We start from the raw sequence: 23,405 nt of genomic DNA on the forward strand, positions 1-23,405 counted from the left end.
GCCCGTCAAAAGCATGGCTGGAGTTTCATCTCCCACCGAACACGCGTTTCTGGATACCAAGTGTCAAAGAACTCCCAAGGGAGCTTGGAAATCAAGAGACGATTGCGTTTCTGACGACGGTGGGCGTTCCAGTTTTTGAGTGCGGCCGGATACATTCTGAGTCTACTGGGGCGGTTCCCTGGGCGGCGGATGTTTGCGGGTATAATGTATCCCAAACAGATGCGGAAGCTGGGGTGGGCTCAGGGGTAGAGAGCTAAATAGAGGATGAAGAAGAAGAAGAAGAAGAAGAAGAAGATGATGATGATGATGGAAGAAACAGTCAAGAATCCACCCCCCTCCTCTCTCTCGCAACATGGTACTCACAAACAATCGCACTCACCGCGTCCGGATCAATACTTCGCCAAAGCTATGACTCCGACGACGAGCACGAAGTAATTGCGGATAACGTGGGGTGGTTTCTTGTGCTGTTGGGAGTTATCAGGACATCTCTCGGAGACAGTCTTTGGCCACAGGCTAGTAGCCCCCACCAATGGAAGGCCCGTCCAATACAGAGAATCGTAAATGGGAACCCTAAAAGGATGATTGAAAGTCTTACACCTACCGGTGTTACGCACTGCCTTTGACGGGGCATGTTAGTTCTGTGGTTCTATATCTGATTCAGCATGTTGTTGCATGCATTACTCTTTCGCTGTCTAGCTCCCAACTGCCTTTCTTGACTAATTGATGCCGCTGGAAAGACTATATTTAATAAAGAACAAAAATCAGACTTAAACGTGCAGGCTCTTAATACCAACCACCCACACAAAGTGACAAGAGGGCAGTTGTATAAAGGATAAAGCAAATTCCTATCAACATGATATCCACGCTCTTATGTATTACCTAGTAATAATCCTCACCCTTTGTAAGTGCTGTCACCGAGCCCTTAATCCCAAACGCCGCATGCTTCCGCCGCAGCTCCATATCCTTAATCTCTCCAAATTGCAGCCGAATATCACGAGCCTCATTCTCGAGATGATCAGATCCCAGACAGTGACCCACGGCCAAAGAATCCAGCTTAGTGTTCCGCGTAGTCATCAAGATGCTGGAGAACGAGGTGCTTTGCGAGATTCCATTATGCCACAAGGCAAGACATCCAACAATAATGCACGCAACACTAACGCCCAGCGAAGTCGCATACGCGAGCAGTAGATTTCTACTGTTGTAAGTGTAAAAGTTGCGCAACGTCAGGTCTGTCACGTTAGTGATTGTGCGACCGCCGTTGAGGCTAAGAAGACTGAAGGTGAAATTACGGGATAGGTCTTCGATTGCTCGCGCTAGCGTCTTGTTTCGGCAGAGGGTGGTCGATTGTGCTGACAGCCAGTCGCTGGTATTCCAGAGGTCGGGACACTCATAAAGACCGGTCTGACCCAGTGACATGCGCGTGAATGCTGCAAACGCCGTCTTATCTTCTAAGATTGTTCCTGTACTCCCTGTAGCAAGAGTGCCGAGAATAAGACCAGAAGTTAGCAGATGAATAACGTGGTAAGCTGCATTCTCGTCGTCTGCACCTTCGGATAAGGTAGAAGGATTGTCAGCCACTACCCAGTCGAAGTACGCGAATGGCTGTATTGATATAGGTGTTAGCGTCTGGGTGCCGTTGGTGAAGCGCAGATTTATCACGTAGGAGATGTTCCAGAGCTGACAGACAAGCTGGGCCGGCTGGGTAAAATTATCGTTCCAAAGTGGGTTCATCCCCCCACTCCTCACGTAAAACGTGTTTTCAGGAGAACTGGGTGTAACTCCGGTGTAGATGTGTCCATACTCAGGCACATCACCAATTGCGTTGTCCCAAAGTGACTGGTTTACCCCTGGCACCGTAACGAGAGCTTCATCCAAACTTTGACACTTGTATGACGGGCCGTGAAATGACACTGTATAGGATGAGTTGATAAATGGCGCACGGACAGGGAGGACCTCAGCAGACGACGCTGTGGCTGCAAAGAGGCGACTAATTAATGGTTTGGAGGAGTATACTATTCCGGCTCCTTCAGCCTCAACCTTGTCCACCCAGAATGCATTGGTGAAATTCACATTTGGGACATCAAGAACAGTGGATACATTGGCTGGTAGAAGACGGATGGAAAGAGTGGCAGGCGTTATAACCACTGTTAAAGGAATAAGCCTGGCAAAGTTGTCAAATTATCTGTATCCAAAAGCAACAAGCTCTTACATACCAAGAGATAAGTGCTAACAAGGTGAGCATCTTGGCGCGTACCCATACGTCTGGAGTGAAGAAGGCCTTTGGGCTACCCAGGATTGCAAACATAGCGTCAATCCCGCTTAGCTTGAGACTCTTCCGACGGAGGGTGGCCCATGTCACCTGGACCGCTGCGATCCCAACACTGGATACGAGGAATGATTTGGATAGAAAGGCAATACCGGTACCAACTCGAATAGCCCACGTTTGCTGATCCACAGATTCGACAAGAGTGTCGTTAAGGCTGTTGTAGTAGAAGTGATGTCCCATTGAGAGCGCTGTCGCACAAATGATACAGCCAATCATTAAAGTCGGACACCTCCAGCCAATCCCCCACTTTGCTGGTGAATCTGCGCCAGTAGGTGACTGTTGAAAGGGAGGGTCTTGACTAGAAAGGGGTTCGTAGTCAACATGATCACTTGTTGTGGACGACATACTGCCTGGCCATTATGGTGGACTGGTCCTTGAATTTGAGAATCCCCTGTACCTAAATAGCATTTGCGACTTGTAGTAAACCGCCCCCACCTGTTCAAGACAGGTTGGCAGCCTTTCTACGGCATCCCTACAGCGCAGAATCCGGTCAGCAAGTGCACCTTTCTAGTTAGGGCCAGAGATCAGCCACCGGCCTCAAAGGAGCCATTGTGGTAGGCTGCACAGCAAGTAGGACAGCTAAAAGGTCACACAGAAGTTGCGGAATTGCGCTCCAAAAATAGCCTAAGGGGACTCCATTGAACAAGGCTAGAGCCGGTTTACACCATAAGGCTGAGAGTAATGGAGAATTGGCATTATCCAACATTGCAGACACTGGACAGAGTTATAAAGATTAAAATTGGAGTGAATATCGGTAGGCGTGTTGCAAACAGATGCTTTCTTCAGCTATGCTAGATATGCAGCGTGGGACAGCAGCAAATCAAATTCTCTACACAGGGTCAAGACCTCCGACACGGCCAGAGTGTCGGACGAGGCTGCAGCTCTTGTTCATCATCTCCGCAGGATGATGAACCAAGGAAAGAATTGGCTCATTTACTCCTCTGTTTCCCCCGGAAACTACAGGCGAGGTTGTACCAGAGGTAATTATGAATGCCAATCACTGACTCGATGGATGAGCTGCTACCACCCTCTTTCTCCAGCGCTTCCACTCTGTGAAACATGTTCCTAGCCTTTCTGTAATTGTTTTTCTAATTATAGCCAGCCTCACTGACATCTTTGCACCTTAATCTCAACATTTGTTTCTATGCTTAGTAACCTGTGAGAGCATTGCGCCGCCAGCACAATCCGATAAGTGAAAAAGGCGGTTAGAGTACGCTATGTTTACAGGGGAAGGATGGCGCTTCTAGACAGGGGTATCATGAGCTTCCATGAGTCTTTTCTGACTATTAATGAATAAAAGGAAGAGGCGGGCTCAGACTAAGATTCGGAAAGGTCGGACGAGGCTATCTTTCCTGGGTTCACCATCCTGCGGAGATGATGAACGAGAGCTGCAGCCTCGTCCGACACGGCCGGAGTGTCGAAGGTCTTCGTGCTTGCATTTTATTTGAGACAATAATATACCTGGAGAAGTAACCTGTTGTTCTATGTTTCTCCCTCGTGAAGTTTGCATCCGATGTAGATGCATCCCTTTTATGGCAGGCTTCTAGGTCAGGACCACTCACTGGAAAAACAGGCCCTACTTATTTTAGCTAGATGATGTTTGAGACCAGTGCTGCGACTATCAGTTCAGCGAGCAAGATTGAGAGCTGCCTTCTTGTCAAAGGGGCGCTGAGACGGGGTATCCATATTGTTTTTTCTTATCCCCTCCCCGCTCTCTCGTTGAGGCAGTGCTAGACATAAGCTGACATCTCCTTTAACGTTCTGAAATCAGGCAGAATTGGTATATTCCAAGCTATTTTGAATCGAGCGAGAAACGTCACAATGCATTTGGGGGGATAAACCTGTTCATGTGTAGTAGAGGCAACGGTAGCTCAAGTTGATAAGCTCTAAAGAATGCATGCTTTACCGCAATTGGGGCTGGTTGGAGGCCGCCATATTGCTACTGCTTCTACTAATACTACTATTACCGCTAGTATATGATGATGCTTTTTTTCTTTCCTATGTTCACTTAAAGACGAGGAAAACTGGATAGAAGGGTGGCTAGCTACCTAGGGGGATGAACTTATTCGTCAGGCGTCTTTCGGTTTCTTGTACCTTTTACTTTTGTCTCTCTCTATCTCACTCTATCTATCTATCTTTCTCCTGTTAAGTACCCTGTTATATCCTTGCTCCAAGACCACGTAGTACACGATATACCTGATTGTCAAACAAGCAATGTATCTACACAGACTGTTTGCTCAGCGCAGCATACGTGCTTCTGCAGGTTAGGAACTGGAAATTGGAAGGGCGCGATGTCAACTAACATCTCCCGTCATGCACGCCTATACCCTGTACGGGTACCTGGATATAGTAGACTAGGTTTGTGATGATAGGGAAGGAATGCATTGCATCGGACGGGACCTAATCAGGCCGCTTGGACTGGGTGTGCGCCCGTCTCTTCAAGTTATTTTTATACCTGGCCTTGTAAAAGCGACCGTGTGCATCTTCTCATGATACGAAAGTTGTGGGAAGCGATGGATGTACTTCCATTGGGTGGCTGGTATGGCCGCCTAGCTGGCCGATACTTCCTCAACTCCGATGTTGATCCTGTTCCTGATCTCTGAGCGACGTCTTGTTATACTAAGCGCCTGTCTGATAGCCTGATCCTGCGTTCTGCCCGTGTATCTACTTCGTTAGCCTGTTCTGAATACACTCCTGAGCCCGCACCTTGACAAGTCCTATACTAAAGCTACAAGTCCAATAACAAGCATAAAGTTATTATGAAATACTTGGGAAGGTTTCTTGTCCTGCTGGGTGTGATTCGGAGTGTTATCTATAGACTAGTAAATTATAGGTTATAGCCAGCCCAACAAGCAGAGCATGGAGAAATCAAGGACATTATTCTGGAAAGGCTATTTAATAATCTGGCGCTGGCGGATTTGTACGTTAAGAGGGCTGAGTTCTGGACGTGGATTTGTAATTATATTCATTCTTGACATGGCTGGAATGGATGGATGGATGGCGTGGTGTCTCTATGTTCAACAACCGCATAGGCCTACTGTTTTTTCCTGTTCTCGCCATCTAACACTCACTATTATATTTCGAAGGCTTAGACTCTGGCGGCGTTCCGTATAAGAAAGGACGCCTGGGAATCCTTCTCGGGGATATAGTGGCAAGTGATGGGATTGTCCAGCATGACTGGGACTTCCCAGACGAGTTCCGGGGGCGTTTCTCCGCAAGACTTTGATTGCGGATCAGATTGGTCTGTTTAATATAGCAATACGAGGTTTCCCTTTGAAAACCAAGACGACCATGGCACGGAAGACAATGCAGCTTTATTTTGCTATGCAACAATCTATAATAGGCCGCGTTGTAATATGCTGTTCAAACACAACATCCTGGAACTTAGAAACACTCGGGAAGTGTTGTCAAAGATATACATAATAATAGCGCTTCTAAACAACGAACAGTAACTATCGACTTCCTTGCACCCACCAAACCATATTTCTCAGTTCCGATATGATGGATCATCACCCATTCTTTCGAAGATGCCTGAACATTGCCTCCCCCCACGCCGCAGAGAAAGGCACACCTTCAATTCCATTCTGCTGGGCGTATCTCAGCCTAGCCTCCCTGCTCGAGTCCATGCCTCTGGATTTCATCAAGTCAACAGAGGAAAAGGGATCTATCGTAGCAGTCAGCAACATTCTTCTATAAATTAAACTTGGGCAGGAGCCTGACTGACCTCCCCTGAATGTTCTTGGACCTGAGCCACCAGCTGCACTACCAAGGTTAATGTTACGGAAAAACCAGCTGAATCCCTCAATAAGCAACTGAGTACCAGAAGTCCCAGGCGGAACGGTGGAAGGTTGTCCTTGGGTTGGATTGCTAGATGTATGTGTGGCTGGCGGAGGGTCCGGGTTAGAGCCACTGGTATCTGTACCTGTACGAGAAGAGGCATTTTGGCCCGGTGCGCTGGTGCCACTGGTGAACTGTGACGGGCCATGAGCAGGAGTAGGCAGACCAAGGAATCTCCACGCGTCCGTTTGGTGTATGGGCACATGGGCATCCAGTTCCTCCTCGACCTTCGAAGCGACCATACTCGGGCTGCTGTAGTTCCTCGCAACCATCTCCCTTGCATGTCGCGCAATCTGCTTTCGGTCGGTATACCAGTCGATAATCACGCCTTGATTCTCCACGCCAGCACTGTTATACTCCCAGCCATGCTGATATGTCTTTAACCCGCGTGCACCAACACCAACACCATCCTCCCATCTGCGCCGGAGGGAGACAAGGCGCTGGCTGTACGACGCCGCCTGTCCTGGCGTCGCGGTCCAGAAATTCGTTACGAATGTAACGCGTGGAATGTACTGCGGTCCACTCAAGCCGCGAACGAAGTGGATCAACTTCTGGTCAAAGTCGTCGAACCGTTCTTGCGGGATGCAGGTGAGGTATAGAAAGCCGGTGATACGAGCAAAAGGGCGGATGGAGGTTACGCCGCGGATGATTTCACGGAATGTTTGCTCTTCGGCACTGGGGTCGAAGCCGGGTGTGTCCATTATGAAGTAGGGTTTTCCGTTGATAGTTGCTCTGCAGAGTTGGTTGGTTTTTGTGACTGTGGCCATGGCACTCTTCAGTCTTGGAACAAAGAGATTATATGAAGAAAGTTTAAGGAAGCGCATACCAGAGTCAATATTCTGTTGGGAGTAGCCGCTGAGACCAGAGAGGTCCTCTAGAAGAGATGACTTTCCGGACCCAGTTCGTCCGAGAATGATTAGTACGTCGGAAGGGGTTTTGCTTTGTCTGCTCCCGGTCAATTAGATACCTCTAAGAGTCAACCGGATACAGAATACTAACATAAAGCGAGCCCTCATATCTGCGAGGCACTCCTTTGTTCGTTCCTCCTGGGACGCCATGGATGATTTGGTACTGGGTGTAGTATAAGGTAGTATGAAGCAGAGTGAAGAGAAAAAAAGGAACTTGACATTGGCGACGGCATCAACATGTTACGACGCATTGGAAAAGCCTTATATAGACCGTGGTCCCATTCATCACTCTCAATAGAAGTAGCCTTGTCTTGAATCCTTGTTCCACTTGGCAGGGCGCAAGCGGCAACGACCACGAGAGAGGGGGAGGGAGTGGCACCGGTATCGTTATGAACCAATCATTCGTACCAAGAAGGCAGACTCAGAAGATTCTATATCATGAGTTTACATGACTGTTAGACTATTCTTGATTTTTAGCTGGAGGCTGAACCTGGGCGGTTAACCGTTGGCATCTATGCGTGCCATTCGGCGGCACATGCGATAAGGCAGCCCTCTATAAAATCCTTTGGTTGGAACCAACCGCAACCTTGGCTTGAATTAGGACTCGGCGTCTCACCAACTCACAGTCTCCGACCAGCTGGTTTGGTCAGCTATCACCAGACAAGCCTGCTCCGTAGTGAGCAAGGCACACCTAGGTATAGCCGCCGACTAGTATGTTAGGACTGTGCCACGCATACATAGATGGTACCTTGTTGGATGGCGTAGAGCCACGGCGTCTAGTAAAACATTGATTTGAAAAAAAAAGTAAAAAAGATAAAAGGAACCAATGAATTACTTGTTCAAGAGAGCATTACAGACTCTAGTGGCTGGCTATCAGGTCAAAGGATGAATCACTCGTAACGGAGTTTCCGATAAAGAAAACAAGAAAAAAAAAAACAAAAACAAACGACCAGACAAAGCGTAAAGAACCATTGACGTGGGCAACAAGACAGACAACAAATACTTGAGAGCAATACAAGCCTATCCCCAGATCTAGTAAAATTGTTCTGGAGGTTAAGATAATGGCCAAGGTGCTTGTCCCAAGTCAACGCAGACTATCTATCCTTTTCTCTGGACAAGTATAGAATCATCCCCTAAGATACAAAGCTCCCCACGATTAGCGCCCTCGTAAACCAGGACGCCGGTTGCAGCACCCCAAGAAGCCACTCCTCCCGACCAGAGCGGCAACAGAGCTGCCTGTGCAAGAGGAGCGCAGGGCGGAAATGCCATAGCAGCCCAGCCAACTACAATGAAGCCGGCAAAGCAGCCAGTGCCGCTGAGAAATCCAGCTTGCGCAACGGTTTTTTCCCTCTCTCCCAAGACTCCGATGCATTGCAGATGTAGCTCTGTTGGTTTCCAGCGCAGATTAAACCAGACGAGGTCCACACTGCGATGCCGCAGGCCCGTTATCGTAAGCGGCAGGAGACTCTCGTGGAATACGACAGGGTGATCGAGAACGTAGGGCTCGTGGGTTGGAACGAGTAGATGAAACTGCGCCGTGCGTCCATGCGACGTAGTCAGAATGAGTGTCCTCCTGTCTGCCCTCATTCGCATACAAATCGCATCAAGCTCACAATGATACCCGCCAAACTCAGCACCAAGCGGGAAAGCTCTGTTCTTCGCCTCAAAGACCGGATACCAATCTGTATCCCGGTTCCAGACGTAGAAGTAGTGCCGTCGTTGATCGCCGCTCTTCGCGCGGGCGTTGGCAACCTGGAGCATCTCGTACTCCACGAAGCGATAGACATGTGCGCCAAAGCCTTCCTGTTCCCACCCCTGAATCTTCGCCATGTTTGTAATTGTTAGCTCGCGTTGAATACCCTGTAGGCTGGACCCGACTCGAGCAATTGCCTCCTTGACCGCAAGCAGCGCCACGGGGATCGCGACCAGCGCCTCGGCCTGGAACACGGCGATGAATTCGGGAGAGGCGTTGAATGCGCCTGGAATGACACGAATGTCGCTCGACTCGACGTTATTCAGGAAGTTTGGAATTGCGTTCTTCGCTTGTTCCATGGCCTCCTCGTGTCCCAGGTTCGACGACCGTCCGCTCTTATATTGTCCCCATGCCCGTAACGCGGCAATGACGGCTTCCGAACCGTGCCGTTGGATAAGTACGGTAGCAGACTCTCTTGTGAGGCTGGCAATTGTTAAAAAAGCCCCGGGATCCATGTCCTGATGGGTGGTTTGTAGTAGGAAGAAAGAACGTAGGAATTGCTGTGTCACTTTCAACGTCGTGAAATCCGGGAAGTGAAGAAAAGATACAGAATACGGAGTGAGTCCACGAATTCTTTGCCATATTTGAGGTAGTTGCAATCTGGTTCCCGCCATGATGATGGTGGCGAGTATCTGTTGTTGTCGGCGTGCAGGGAGGGCGGCTATGCTTCAGGCTGACTGCCGCAGCCAACACCTGAGCGACTACTCAAACACAAACCACGATACATGAGCCAACCAATCTTTTCACACCATGTGTGTCCTGGAAATGATTCCAACCCTGGTTACCAATGATTGGAACGTGGCTCACGAAAAGTGTTCATCCAGATGCTGTGGTTGCCCACATTTACTGGAGCCTTACTGTACAAGCCCGTTTACTTGCGTGTGGTGGCCACACCTTGGTATCCTTAATTCAAATGGTTGGTTAATGGTAGACTGCTGTTTGGTATATACTCTAGTAATACAATCATACACCAAACACCTCAGCCTTCATCCCGACATTCCCACCCGCCAAAATAATCTCAACATTACTCTTCTTCCCATCTTCACCAGCACCCTCCCCGTCACTTTCATCCAAAACAACCCGATATTCATCCCCCGCGTAAATTGGGCTCGTAGCGCGATAGACAATCCGCTCCGGCAAAACCTTATCCAAATCCAACTCCCCCTCCTCCTGCGGTTCCCCACGCACATCCCTCCAAAGGTCAAGGATATTAATCAGATTCAACGGCCCGTGAACGACTATATCCCTGTGCCCTTCTACATCCCGTGCCCAGGGGAGACTATAGTGTATTTTATGTGGGTTGAATGTGAGTGCTGAGAAGCGAAAAAGGGTTACGGGCGTTTGGGAGAGTGTGCGCGCGTGTTTTTTCCCGTCATTTGATGACGTTGTGGTTGATGTTGCGGGGGTGCCGGAAGGTGGGTTTGGCGGGGGGAGGTTTCTCGTCTGGATTTGCGATTGGGTTTGTGAAGGGGGTGGGAGGGCTTTACGGAAGACCCAGTTCCTATGCACCACGTCAATCAGTCAACCATATACCAAGAAGTAAGGGTGAGAGTATAACAAACCGTCTATCAACAACAGCAACCCCATCTCCATTACCAAAACTCTTCTCAACACCAACAACAACCATTTCCTCGCCCGTCTTCCTAATAACCTTCGCCTCAGCACTAAGCACCCTCGTCGTCTCAGAAACAACCTGTCCAACCCTCAACGGATTAACCCTTCCTCTACTATCCCTAGGCCACCTCACCTCCCCACCAGCCCACATCCGCCTCGTAAACGGATGCGCGGGATTATAACTCGTATCCGTCCCATCAGCACCAAGTTCATTTTCCAGGAATGCGGGCGTGAAGTAGACTAGATGGTATCCGGCTGGTAGAGGTGTACCGTCTGGGATCTCGGTTGCGGGGGTTGTATTTGAGGCGCTGGATGTGCTGCTCAACGATGGAGAAGACGGGGATGGGAATAGCGAGGGACGGTTTAGTGTGAGTGAGAGGAGACGAAGTTGGTTTGCGTCTAGTGTTTGGGTTCGTGTTTGTGGGCCGAGGGATTGGAAGCGTGAGAGGAAGGAGGATGCGATTTCTGAGGCGCATGCGGAGGCGGATGTGGATGAGGAGAAGCGGAGAGGTGGGATTGTGGTTGTGATCTTGAGGCGCAATCGCGTGACGCGGGAGATTCCCCGTGGTGTTGAGGTTGTGAGCAGCATGGCGCGCAATTGAAATCGTCGCAGAAATAGAAATGCGACAAGAGATTGAGGTCGAGGGGAGGAGTGGTTTAAAAGTGGTGAGGAGATCGTGGGGTAAGAAGGCTTCTTGGGACCTCGGATGTAAAGTGTGGGGCGATACTGGCGGCATAAAGGCGTCTTGAAGACCGACTACGTTAGTCAACCTCAAGCTACTTTGACATTTGAAGCTTGTTTTACTGCTTAACACATCTCGTAAACAATATATACGTCAGGTATATTCAGACGACTGTAGCTAACAGCTAAGTTATATAGGTATATTATGTAATGGGACACCGAGGAGGGACCAGACAAAAGCCAGCTCAAATCACTACAGCTTCACCTGTCCAGCCTGTAGCTTCTCCCAGTCCTTCGGCTCAAACGGAAGATACGTATCCCCCTGCAGCCAGAACAGCTTATCTGTAGCTCCGACCTTCGTCGGATCCACTCCTTCAGTCCGCAGCACGTGCTTCTGCTGCTTATTGTTCCCCGTAGCCTGCATCTGCGGCGTGACACGCAGGAACAGCGGCGCCGCGAACCTAGGCAAGTTCCGCAGGGCGTGCGCGGCAACGCTCTTCATGGTCTCCGCGTCTGGCGGGAGGAGCACCGACTGGTCGGCCGCTTGGATCTGCTTGTTGAACACCACCGCTGCGCAACCTGCACGGCCGTCGTGGTTGGGGAGTGTTACACCGTACACGTTGGCTTCGTGAACCTCTGGGTGGCCGCCTAACACCTCGGAGACTTCGCTTGTAGACACATTCTCGCTCTTCCACCGGAAGGTATCGCCTAGACGGTCGGAGAAGAACCAGCGGCCTTCCGGGTCCCAGCGGATCATGTCGCCTGTGCGGAAGTATGCGTCACCTTTGCGCAGGACATCACGGAGGATCTTGCTCTCTGTTGCCTTGGAATTGCCGTGGTAGCCTTGGAAGGTTTCGGCGGGGTCCAATGGATCGATGGCGTACAGGAGTTCGCCCGCCTCACCACGTGGCAGGGCTTTGCAGAACCCTGTTTGAGGATCGCGCCAGGGTTCTTGTGTTTCCTGGTCTACTTCGACGATGGTTAGTCCCCGGCCGAGGAGCCATCCACTAAGCAGGCCATTACGTCCAATCGCTCCAGCGGTGAAGTCGTTGCTTGAGTAATTCCAAGTGCCTCCTGGTCCTTCAGTCGCAGCGTAGAACTCGGCCACCGTGGGGATGCTGAATCGCTCTTTGACGCGGTTCCAGACATCCGGTCGCAGCCCGTTGCCGTACACTAAGCGAATGTTGTGCTTCTTGTCAAGGTCCTCCCCAGTTGTCGGGTCGATTTCTGCAGGAGCGCCGAGCAGGTATCGCAGCGTCTCGCCCACGTACTGAATCACGGTGGCATCGTTTTGGCGTGCTTCTTTCATAAAGTTTCGCGCAGAGAACTTGCGACCAACGATTATCGTAGACCCCGTCGTCAAGCACGCGACGAACCCCAAAATGGCAGCGGACGAGTGGTAAAGGGGCATGCACTAGTCATGTCAGCTCCATCTCAAACTCTATACAGGGTCCCCCTCACAGTAAAAACGCGATCGTTCTTGGTCAGCTCGATAAAGGTGGCGACGAAAAGACTTCCAGCCCAGGACTTTCTCCAGCTCATAATAGCCGGCTTCGGCAACCCCGTGGTTCCGGATGTATAGATCAAGGTAGCCATATCCCTCAACTCAACACCTCCCCTAATACTATCATCCTCGCGAACAGCCTCCGTCGCCAAAATCTCCTTTTCTATCTCCGCTGTATGGAAAATAACCTCCATCGATCCACCCTTCTCCCTGAAATCCGGCGCCGCAAACGCAGCCATCTCATCCGGCCCAAAATTGTTCCGCAGATCTTCATCAACAATCAACAACCGCGCCGTCGACGTCCGCACCGAGTGTGTCAACGGCTTGCCCGTCAAATTATAGTTGATGAAAGCCGGCACCGCACCAATACTCCACAGACCAAGCCAGATGAACAGGAACGTCGACGAGTTCATCATGTCCAAAGCAACAATCTCGCGCGGCTTTACACCGTGTACTTTCTTGAACCAGGTGCCATAGCGCATTGCGATAACGTATGTCTCGTAGTGTGTCCAGGTGCGGCCATCGTAGACAATAAAAGGGCGATCCTTGAGCGAGGAGTCGAGAGCGTGACTTTCCAATATGTTGAACAAGTTTAGTTTGTCGCGGCGTTGTGCGAGTCGTGATTTGATGATCGTTTTGAAAAGACCGTGGAGGATCTTCTTGTCGTAGAAGAGGGAGTACCGAGCGTTGAGGTAGGCGAGGGTGGTTGCGAGCGCAGGGCCCGCAAGGGAGAGGGGTATATCTGTCGCTAGTTAGATATTTGGGTATGAGACAATGTTAAGAGCAACTAACCTAGCGGTAATGAGACCGACATGGTGATATCTTCTCTAGGATGTGAAAAGGGGTATACTGCAGGTACCGTTGACTTTCAAGCAGCCCAGGAGGGGAGGAAGGGAGAGCTCAAATTATTAAGGAGCTTGAGGAGCGTTGGCCGAGGAAGGAGAGAACGGCAAACGGCTAAGGGACAAGTACAAAGAAAAAAGTCCAAGACAGAAGAAAGGAATTCCGACCAGTAATTGAATAAGTTTGGGACCGCATGGCTGGCGGCGGAGGTGTCAAAGCGAGAATCAGCAGCAGAACAGCAGCGCATTTACTGCATGAAGGAGCGCGCAAAAGTTGCCGAGGTTTAAGGCCACCGGCTCGTCGGATACGGCATTACCATGGGTGGATTTGGTCAAGATACCACCAATTATATTCATCAAAGCCATTGAACCGAAGCGCTGGATTGTTTGCAGAGTGTGGAGCCCAAAGATCGTCAGCGCCGAGTGGAGGTTGCTGTTCTTATGCAGAACTTATGCTCTCCTGTACCGAGTGAGTTGTCACATGCTCCCCACGACCACTGTATCCACACATCAAGTCAACAAAATATATACATATGGTCAATCCATTCTGTCAATCAAGATTGCGCCTTCTTCTTCACCACCGGCACATCTTCATATCCGTCTTCCAAGAATCCCTTCAATGCCGCCAGTCCATCCTGCAGCACCTGCGTCTCGCACGCATACCCGATCCGCACATAGCCATGAAACTCCTCGCTCTCGCCAAAGCACAGGCTTCCAGGGACAAACATTACTCCGGTATTTTGCATAAGTGTCTCGCAGAAGGAAACATCATTTACCGGCTTGCCCATCTTGTTGAAATGCACAAATGCCGTGGTGCCGGCTCGAGGCTTGACCCAGTCGCATGCCCACCGATGAGATTCAATAAATTTCTCGAGAATATTGCAGTTAGTTCTCGCAAGCTCGATGTTCCGCTTTAGCAGAGCATGGATGGTACTTGCGCCCAACGCATAGCTTGCAACCGCATCATCGAGCTGCGAGACGGAAATGGTGGTATAGTCGCGGGCCGAGGCGCAGGCTTCAATGACGGCTCGATCGCGGGACGCAACCCAACCTACACGGATGCCTGCTAGACTGTACGCCTTTGACAGGGATCCCGTAGCAATAGCGCGTTCATAGCCGAGCGACAGGGCTGATGAGGGAAACTCTGGTTCCATGGGGCTGATGGAGTGGAACAGGGGGCGGTAGACTTCATCGCAGAAGATGTAGATAGATTGCTCACGAGCAATCTCCACAATCTCTTCTAGTGTCGCTTGGGGGATGATAGCCCCTGTAGGATTCTGCGGGTTGCTAAACAGGGTAAGCTGAGAGAAAACGATATTTGCGGAGACTGGGGTTATACTTCAGGATGATAAGCTTGGTGTTCGGCCGGATCAGCCCCTTCAGCTCTTCAAGGTCTAGCTTCCAGCCGTCCGCCTCCTTCGCTTTCCATAGGCTGACTTCGGCTCCAAGCGACGTTGGAACCGAGTACAGTTGCTGGTAGGTGGGGTAGTGGCAGATAACATGATCCCCAGGCCCGATCAGTGCGTAAAACAGGAGGAAGTTCGCTTGAATTGCACCAGCAGTAATCAACACGTTGTCTGGAGGTAGTGGACTTGGTGTCCTCACGGAGTAGAGATTGGCTAGTGTTGTTCGCAGTCGCTCAGACCCCCGGATCTCCCCGTAGGTGAGCTTGCGATTGATGACATCGTCCAGAGGATGGGCTGATGAATCCTCGGACATTTCTTGAAGGTCTTTGGTAGAGATTGAGGCGCTGCACGTCTCCGCCACATTGTACTTGGCGGTTGTCTCGTATTTGTCCATCCACTGGTGGGATATTAGACCAATACATATCCGAGCGATGCGGGGTGAGTGGTGCATACTTGTTCGACTGCAAAGTCCTTGATTTTGACCATGATGGTGGTATTTTCAGTGGAAAGGACCCTGACCATAGAGAAAGCGAAATATGAAAGGGATATTGAATAAATAAAGGTAAATGACAAGAACAGTTTCTGGTGGGCATTGGCCGTATCACGTGGGGCAGAGCGGATATTGCCTCTCTGGGTTGGCTGGACTATACAGTGGTAGTTCGCACCATGGCAAGGAAGTTGCAGAATCCGTCATGACTTATAGGCTTCACTGAGGAGACTAGAACAACAGAAGAAAGATTAATCAGACTTAATGTCAAACTCACATGTCTGGATAACAGAATGTTGTGCGACAAGATAGACAGTTGGAGGTATGACAGATATGCCCCAGGCACCAACACTAGCTCTCCATGTTAGCGCATGTTACCTCAGGTTGTTCTCCGCCTCGTCATCGGCTCATCGCCCCGTTTCACCCCAACAACCACCCGCCTCTCTCCCCGTGCCCTGTTTCTGTCCTTGCCGTCTTCGTTTCCTCTAATCGCTCATTCTACTGATGCTGGCACTTCTTTTTGTCTCCCATTAATCCTTGTCCTTCCTGCCCTCTGATAGCTTCGGTGGCTTATTCCGTACCTGGCGATCCTCGCCTTACTCCGCATCTCCTCAGCCGCCGGGTGACCTTGACTGGCCGACCCTGCCTGTCCCAGCAGCATGCGGCTAACGCCATCACTACAGCTTCTTCTAGCACTAGGAATCTCGATACCTAACTCGCTTGTCTCTGCTCAAGAAAATTCCTCCGCTGCCGACCTGAACTCGCTGTTCTCCTCCCTCGACGACCGTCCCGGTGACTGTCCACCGTGCTTCAACTGCCAGCTCGACGCCTTCCAATGTACACAATTCGCACCCTGTGATAACTATTCCGGAAAATGTCTTTGTCCTCCCGGCTTCGGTGGTGAAGACTGCTCGCAGCCAACTTGCGGTGCCCTTCCCGACGCCCAGCGCCCTCCTCGGACCGACAAGTACTGCTCGTGCAAGGATGGCTGGGGTGGAATCAACTGCAATGTCTGCCAGAATGATAATGTGTGCAACGCGATGATGCCAACCGGCGAAGATGGAGTTTGTTATTCACAAGGAGTGACCGTGAAGGAGAACTTTCAGATGTGCGATGTGACAAACAGGAAGATCTTGGACCAGCTCAAGGAGCGCAAGCCTCAAGTTACCTTCTCCTGTGAGGCCGAGGACAAGACTTGCAACTTTCAGTTCTGGGTTGACCAGGTGGAGTCCTTTTACTGCGGACTGGATACTTGCGACTGGAGCTTGGAAACCGACTATAACCACAACAAGACCCAGTACAGGTGCGAGAACATCAACTGCAAGTGCATTCCTGGTCGTATGCTCTGTGGTGAAGAAGGATCTATTGATATCGGCGAGTTCCTGACAGAGGAAATCAAGGGACCTGCCAGCTTCTCAACCCTGTCTACCGTCGATGGTAGCGATGAAGATGGTAGCAAGTTTAAGGAACCCGCAATGGACAACTTGATCAAGAGCGTCTTTGGTGACCAGAGTATTACCCTCAAATGCTCCTCGGGTGAGTGTGTCCATAAGACAGAAGTTCCGGGTTACCAGCGACCTGTCAAGAAGATAAACACCCCGCTTATCGCAGGTGTCATTGCCGGCTGCTCGTTGTTTGTGGTCGCGGTGATTCTCGGCCTTTGGTACATGTCTCGTCGCTCCCGATACGGCCCCATCCATCTTCCTCTGTCAGACGACTCCGATGACGAAGCGTCAAGACTGCTCGCTGAACACCGCCCGGCTGCACTTTACTGGGATAATGTGTCATATTTCGTGAATGGAAGAGAGATTCTTTCAAACATCCAAGGTGCCGCCCAACCTGGACAGATCAGCGCAATCATGGGTGCTTCTGGTGCTGGAAAGACTACTTTCCTCGATCTCCTAGCACGAAAGAATAAGCGCGGCATTGTTCAGGGTGACTTCTACATCAACGGAGAGAAGGTAGACGACTCGGACTTCAAGAGCATGATCGGGTTTGTGGACCAAGAAGACACCATGCTTCCTACGTTGACTGTGCACGAAACGATTCTGACCAGCGCGTTACTGCGTCTTCCTCGAGACATGAGCCGAGCCGCTAAGGAACAAAAGGTTATTGAGGTTGAAAGACAGCTCGGAATCTACCACATCAAGGATCAACTTATCGGATCTGAGGAGGGTTCAGGCCGCGGTATTTCTGGTGGTGAAAAGCGTCGAGTTGGAATTGCTTGCGAATTGGTCACTAGCCCTAGCATTCTCTTCTTGGATGAGCCTACCAGTGGTCTGGACGCTTTCAATGCTTTCAATGTGTAAGTGCACAGAATGAGAACCTCGTCTGATTACTATACTAACGATAACAGTGTCGAATGCTTGGTGACTCTTGCCAAAACGTACAATCGTACCGTGATCTTTACCATCCATCAGCCCAGATCCAACATTGTCGCTCTGTTTGACAGACTTATTCTACTGGCTAACGGCAGAACGGTTTACTCTGGTTCATTCTCGACATGTCAACAGTATTTCGACGATGCTGGATACTCTTGCCCCCCAGGATTCAACATTGCTGATTACCTCGTCGATCTTACAATGCACGCCGGTAACACCACCCACTCCCACAGCGATGACGAGGAAAGCCCGCTTCTGGCCGTGCCCTCTGATCCACCAAAGACTGCCTCGAGCAGCCTTAGAGCCGTCAAGTCTGTCGCTAGCGCCTCGAACGCGAGCATTGAGGAGAACTCTGGAACCAGCTTCGATTACAGTAAACGACCAAAGGGCAAGCGCCGAACTTCCCTCAAGCAACGACAAGACCGTCAACTCTACTCACGAAGGAGAGATCTCGATGGACCAGCGACTCGAACTGATGAGGAAGATGCGGGAGAGTCAGTGATCAGCGAGAACAACCAGCAATGGTTGCGTCTATCCCGTCAACATGGACAGGCACCGCCTCAAATTCTCGACGACCCTGACCACTTGCCCCCAGCTGCTCCCGGCCAGACGGATCTGGACTTGATGATTGCCCATTATGCGTCATCTGATGTTGCCAAATCCGTGCGTAACGAAATCAACACAGCAATTCAGCATGCCAATGGCGCCAACGGGTCTATCAACTCCGGAATCTCCTCTGCCACTCCTCTCCCCAAGAGCTACGCTAGGGTCGGTTTGGTGCGCCAATTCATTATCTTGTCGCAGAGAACATGGAGGAACCTTCACCGAAACCCAATGTTGATGCTCACACACTACGCGATTGCCATCCTGCTTGCCGTTTTGTGTGGTTTCTTGTTCTACGGTCTTACAGATGACATCAAGGGTTTTCAGAACCGTCTCGGTCTTTTCTTTTTCGTTCTAGCATTGTTCGGGTTCAGTACTTTGACCAGCTTGACTGTGTTCTCGACTGAGCGTCTTTTGTTTGTGCGAGAGCGCGCCAATGGCTACTACCACCCTGTCACATACTACGCCGCCAAGGTTGTCTTCGACATTGTTCCTCTTCGACTCATCCCCCCGATCATTATGGGCATTATTGTCTATCCGATGACGGGTCTCATTCCGGCCTGGCCTGTATTCTTCAAGTTCATCTTGGTGTTGGTTCTCTTCAATCTTGCCGCTGCTACCATTTGCTTGTTTATCGGCATTGTCTTCCGTGATGGTGGAGTGGCCAACCTGATTGGAAGTTTGGTTATGCTTTTCAGTCTGCTGTTTGCTGGGCTGTTGCTCAACCACGACGCGATTCCCCCGTCTGCACTGTGGTTGCAATCTGTAAATTTCCAGACCCTATTTGCCGTAAATCATAAGCTAATCTGTTCATAGTTGTCCATCTTCCACTACGGGTTCGAGGCATTGATTGTCAACGAAGTGACTTTCTTAACCTTGATTGATCACAAGTATGGGCTGGACATTGAAGTCCCCGGTGCTTCGATCCTCAGTGCATTTGGTTTCGACACTTTGGCTTACTGGAAGGACGTAATTGGATTGGGTGTCTTCTCCGGTGCCTTTATCATTATTGCGTACATAGCGATGCATTTCCTGCTGGTCGAGAAGCGATAAAGGAGGAAATACTTCGTTTGGGTATACTGAGCCGTTGCGCTCAAAGTGAAGATGAAATTGTTGAAGTTGCAATTGTCAAACTGGATTTGTATATAGAATGCGAATGAGATTGCAGCCAATGTAAAGTGGAAGACGCCAGATGCGGATGGAAGCACGTGTTCCCCGCACCACCAGGAATGTTGACTTGACGACACGATTCTCTGTACTTACATCACTCTACCTCTTGGACTACAGCCTCTCAAACTAGACAAATAATTATCCTAGATCCTCACCGCATACAAGATATTGTCTGCAATCGTCAGCAGCAGCTCGTTATCTCTGAGGACAAGCACACGACTAGCTCCCCGCTCACCGCCCGGCGACGCCTAATTTTCCCCGAGCGCTGAAATCCACACCAACGTCGCCAGCCCAAATCCCTCCAGTTCCTCCTCACTCCTCCTATCCACCCCCTCACCCTCACCCTCCGTCCTCTCCGCTCGGTCCTTGTTTCATCTCTGACCCTCCTGTCGCTGCTGCCATTCTCCTCAGTACCTGTCTATATCCACAATGTCCGGCGAAGCATGGCTCTACCTGCTGGCGGTGTTGATAAACGCCGTCAACCTGTTCCTGCAGGTCTTCTTCACTATCATGTACAGTGATCTCGAGTGGTACGCACCCTCCATTTACAGGCCGGCCTCCTGTCTCGAAAGCGAGATGTCCTACCTGCTTCGAGTACCCGAGTCAAGTGCTCCTCGCTAACTCTGCCGCAGTGACTACATCAACCCAATCGACCTCTGCAACCGCCTCAACGCCTACATCATCCCCGAAGCCGGTGTCCACGCCTTCCTCACCTTCCTCTTCGTTATCAATGGCTACTGGCTCGCGATTGTCCTCAACTTGCCGCTGTTGGCATTCAACGCCAAGAAGTGCGTCCTCCATACACTGCTCCATGTCACACCCTGCGTGCGCACAGTTGCTAACCCGTCCGCAATTTTCTAGGATCTACGACAACCAGCACCTCCTTGACGCGACCGAGATCTTCCGCAAGCTGAACACACACAAGAAGGTTCGTTTATTCCGCAACCGTTTACGTCATAGTCTTGGGAAGGACGCTGATTTTGGTAACACAGGAATCCTTTATCAAGCTCGGTTTCCACCTCTTGATGTTCTTCTTCTACCTCTACAGCATGATTGTTGCTCTCATCCGCGATGAGTCTAACTAGATTCACCCATACTTGAGAGAGCGCAATGTATCGGCCGGCCTCGAGTCCGCGATTGACCAGCTTTCTGGAGAGGGAATCGCAGCGGGCAACCTCGAGCTGTAGGATGTTTTCGACCGCCTTGATTAACCTCGAATAAACTATACGAGCCTCGTTGATACGGGATCTCGAGGCCCGCGGGAGCCGGTCGGGATAAAGGCCAGAGAGAGAAGACCTAACCTTATGTATGACATGACTACGACTTATCGGTGGGTATTATCGGTGAAGCGAACAGCGAGGCGATGAGTTTTGACGGCCCTGGTTTACCGCGAGCTCCTAGGGTCTTATCAGGACGTGTTATTATTATTACTGCTTTGATTTTATATGTTTTGGAGCCGTTTGTGTTTCTATTCGCCATGACATGAATCCCTAAGCCTCCATTTAAACCTGATGTTGCTTGTTTCTATATTGATGTTTCGAAGAATGGCTGTATATACCTCCAGCGGTGTTGCGGTGAGCGTTCAATACCCTTAGGGACAGATAACTTATCACCTTCTTTTATCATCCGATATTTGTTCTATCGTATGTATAAGTGGTATTTAGCAGCTACTAGCCTTGCATCATCGTGCGTGGTATTTCTGCACACCTGGCTCTACCGCCACCCGTAAAACTTCCAGATCTCCAGAATCGACCCGACCTCGACCTCACCTATGCAACAACCACCACCAACCACAAAAATGGCTTCCCTCCTCGGAGCCAGCTACGACTCCAGCGACGATGAAAAACCCATCGTGTCCGCGACACCCGCGACAAAAATCGTCGCCGCCCCAGAAGTGAACACAGAGGTTTGGTCCCTGCGCCCGCCAGCACCACTTGAACAAGAAAGCCTAACAACCCCCTAGGACCAAGCACACATGGCAATGATGCTCTCTAACACGTCCTCGAAAGCACTTACATACAACGCGACATACGACGACCTCTCGCGCCCCTCGCAGGGCCCGCTGAACCCCTTCAAATCGAACGGCGAAGGAAACGGACTCAAGCGCAAGAATGTGCCGACTGGGTATGCTGAATCTGCGGCTGTTAGTGAGGCTATGTTCACAGCGCAGCATCGCACGTTTCAGAGTCTGGGGTATACAAGGAATCCGACGATGCCTGGGCAGTTTGTGGGTAATTTGGAGCATGCGGCGCAGTTTGGCGGGCGCGATGTTGTGCAGATGAAGCCTTCTAAGGAGGCTTCTGCTTCGCTTAGAGCGAAGCGGCAGAAAAAGGGCGACTCGAGTATTGTCGAGGGGCCTGGTGCTTATCTTGGGCCGTGGGCGAAATACCAGGATGATGATCAGGTCTATGATGAGGAGCAGCTTGCTTCGGATGAGGAGTATGTGGAGGTTGATGAGGATGAGGAAGTGCCGGAGGAACAGGTCGGGTCGGCGCCTATGCCTGCTATGAGCAAGGAAGCCACAGCCTACCAGGAAGACAGCTCGCATGCCGAAACAAGCGAGTTCCACGGCTCCGAGCAGTACGATTACCTGGGCCGGACATACATGCATGTCCCTCAAGACCTGGACATCGATTTGAAGAAGCCCGTCGGCAGCATCAAGAACTACGTCCCCAAGAAGCTGGTTCACACGTGGAAGTCGCACACCAAGGCGATTACATCGCTTCGCTTCTTCCCTTCCTCTGGTCATTTGCTGCTCTCTTCATCAGCCGACGGCAAGGCCAAGATCTGGGACGTCTACCACTCCCGCGAACTCCTCCGCACATTCTCAGGCCACAACAAATCCATAACAGACACAGACTTCCACCCCACAGGCACACAATTCCTCACAGCCTCCTACGACCGCCAAATGAAGCTCTGGGACACCGAAACAGGAACGTGTATCTCGCGCTTCAGCACAGGCAAAACACCACACGTCCTCCGCTTCAACCCATCCCCCGAACACTCCCATGAATTCATAGCCGGTATGTCCGACAAGAAAATCGTACAGTTCGATACGCGCTCCGGCGAACTCGTGCAGGAATACGACCACCACCTTGCGCCCATCAATACACTTACTTTCGTCGACAACAACAATCGCTTCATTTCGACATCCGACGATAAGTCCCTCCGCGCATGGGAATACGGGATTCCCGTCCCGATCAAATTCATCGCGGAACCATACATGTTCGCGCTTACACGGTCCGCCGCCCACCCGAACGGTAAATATGTCGCGTTCCAATCCGGCGATAATCAGATCGTCGTTTACGGCGCGACGGATAAGTTCCGACAGAATCGCAAGAAGAGCTTTAGGGGCCATAATAATGCCGGGTATGCAATTGATATCTCGATTTCACCTGATGGACAGTTCCTTGCGTCTGGTGATTCTGCGGGATATGTGTGTTTCTGGGATTGGAAGACGGGCAAGATGTATCATAAGTTCCTTGCTGGTGGGAAGGAAGGTGGGGCTACGACTTGTTTGGGGTGGCATCCGCAGGAGACGAGCAAGGTTGTCACTGGTGGTTTGGATGGTAATATCAGATACTGGGATTAGGGGGTTTAGGGGATTGTTTGGGGGCGCGGGTTTGGTTTTACGTTTTATATTGTACAGTGAATGGTATCGGGTTACTTATAAAATATACAGGCCATGGGATGTTATAGATGCGAAGACTCTAACTTCCGAGCTTAGTAGTTAGGTGTCTATTGCCTGTCTGTATTCTTTCCTATAGTCATTCATTGGGCTTCATTGCGTAGACTAGCACCTAGTATATTACATGTCTCATAGCCATACCCATCCAACCAACCATCCATCCATCCATAGACCTTTTGCCATTGCAATGTCAACTATCATACA

General features: G+C 50.6%; 8 protein-coding genes across 8 annotated transcripts; 3 read left to right on the forward strand and 5 right to left on the reverse strand.

Annotated features, from left to right (window-relative positions):
* Window positions 1-879: 879 nt before the first annotated feature.
* On the reverse strand, window positions 880-2,671 carry BDV14DRAFT_211835 (uncharacterized protein; the record flags this gene model as incomplete). The annotated part of the gene is made up of 2 exons (XM_073776181.1): window positions 880-2,161; window positions 2,214-2,671. 2 exons carry the CDS (start codon window positions 2,669-2,671, stop codon window positions 880-882), a joined length of 1,740 nt encoding a protein of 579 aa, XP_073623106.1.
* A 3,164-nt stretch (window positions 2,672-5,835) lies between these two features.
* Window positions 5,836-7,221, reverse strand: BDV14DRAFT_193189 (uncharacterized protein; the record flags this gene model as incomplete). The annotated part of the gene is made up of 3 exons (XM_073771737.1): window positions 5,836-6,920; window positions 6,990-7,108; window positions 7,163-7,221. 3 exons carry the CDS (start codon window positions 7,219-7,221, stop codon window positions 5,836-5,838), a joined length of 1,263 nt encoding a protein of 420 aa, XP_073623107.1.
* A 948-nt stretch (window positions 7,222-8,169) lies between these two features.
* On the reverse strand, window positions 8,170-9,279 carry BDV14DRAFT_211836 (uncharacterized protein; the record flags this gene model as incomplete). The annotated part of the gene is made up of 1 exon (XM_073776182.1): window positions 8,170-9,279. The coding sequence occupies one exon, from the start codon at window positions 9,277-9,279 to the stop codon at window positions 8,170-8,172; it is 1,110 nt and encodes a 369-aa protein (XP_073623108.1).
* Window positions 9,280-9,787: 508 nt separating this feature from the next.
* On the reverse strand, window positions 9,788-11,027 carry BDV14DRAFT_211837 (hydroxyacyl-thioester dehydratase HTD2; the record flags this gene model as incomplete). Its single annotated transcript, XM_073776183.1, has 2 exons — window positions 9,788-10,325; window positions 10,387-11,027. The coding sequence occupies 2 exons, from the start codon at window positions 11,025-11,027 to the stop codon at window positions 9,788-9,790; spliced, it is 1,179 nt and encodes a 392-aa protein (XP_073623109.1).
* A 346-nt stretch (window positions 11,028-11,373) lies between these two features.
* BDV14DRAFT_193192 (putative long-chain fatty acid transporter) lies at window positions 11,374-15,358 on the reverse strand (the record flags this gene model as incomplete). The annotated part of the gene is made up of 6 exons (XM_073771738.1): window positions 11,374-12,534; window positions 12,582-13,372; window positions 13,413-13,416; window positions 14,045-14,753; window positions 14,806-15,269; window positions 15,326-15,358. 6 exons carry the CDS (start codon window positions 15,356-15,358, stop codon window positions 11,374-11,376), a joined length of 3,162 nt encoding a protein of 1,053 aa, XP_073623110.1.
* Window positions 15,359-15,803: 445 nt separating this feature from the next.
* On the forward strand, window positions 15,804-19,602 carry BDV14DRAFT_183199 (putative ATP-dependent permease ADP1). Its single transcript, XM_073770346.1, has 3 exons — window positions 15,804-17,664; window positions 17,716-19,108; window positions 19,160-19,602. Exons 1-3 carry the CDS (start codon window positions 16,019-16,021, stop codon window positions 19,394-19,396), a joined length of 3,276 nt encoding a protein of 1,091 aa, XP_073623111.1. The 5' UTR covers window positions 15,804-16,018; the 3' UTR covers window positions 19,397-19,602.
* A 9-nt stretch (window positions 19,603-19,611) lies between these two features.
* BDV14DRAFT_183201 (cornichon family protein) lies at window positions 19,612-21,138 on the forward strand. The gene is made up of 4 exons (XM_073770347.1): window positions 19,612-20,043; window positions 20,146-20,301; window positions 20,375-20,441; window positions 20,506-21,138. Exons 1-4 carry the CDS (start codon window positions 19,943-19,945, stop codon window positions 20,596-20,598), a joined length of 417 nt encoding a protein of 138 aa, XP_073623112.1. The 5' UTR covers window positions 19,612-19,942; the 3' UTR covers window positions 20,599-21,138.
* A 151-nt stretch (window positions 21,139-21,289) lies between these two features.
* On the forward strand, window positions 21,290-23,302 carry BDV14DRAFT_148895 (WD40 repeat domain-containing protein). The gene is made up of 2 exons (XM_073766518.1): window positions 21,290-21,419; window positions 21,477-23,302. The coding sequence occupies exons 1-2, from the start codon at window positions 21,312-21,314 to the stop codon at window positions 23,103-23,105; spliced, it is 1,737 nt and encodes a 578-aa protein (XP_073623113.1). The 5' UTR covers window positions 21,290-21,311; the 3' UTR covers window positions 23,106-23,302.
* The last annotated feature ends 103 nt before the right edge of the window (window positions 23,303-23,405 follow it).

Source organism: Aspergillus stella-maris (assembly GCF_047715825.1).
Source record: "Aspergillus stella-maris strain CBS 113639 unplaced genomic scaffold BDV14scaffold_85, whole genome shotgun sequence".
NCBI classification, from domain to species: Eukaryota; Fungi; Ascomycota; class Eurotiomycetes; order Eurotiales; family Aspergillaceae; genus Aspergillus; species Aspergillus stella-maris.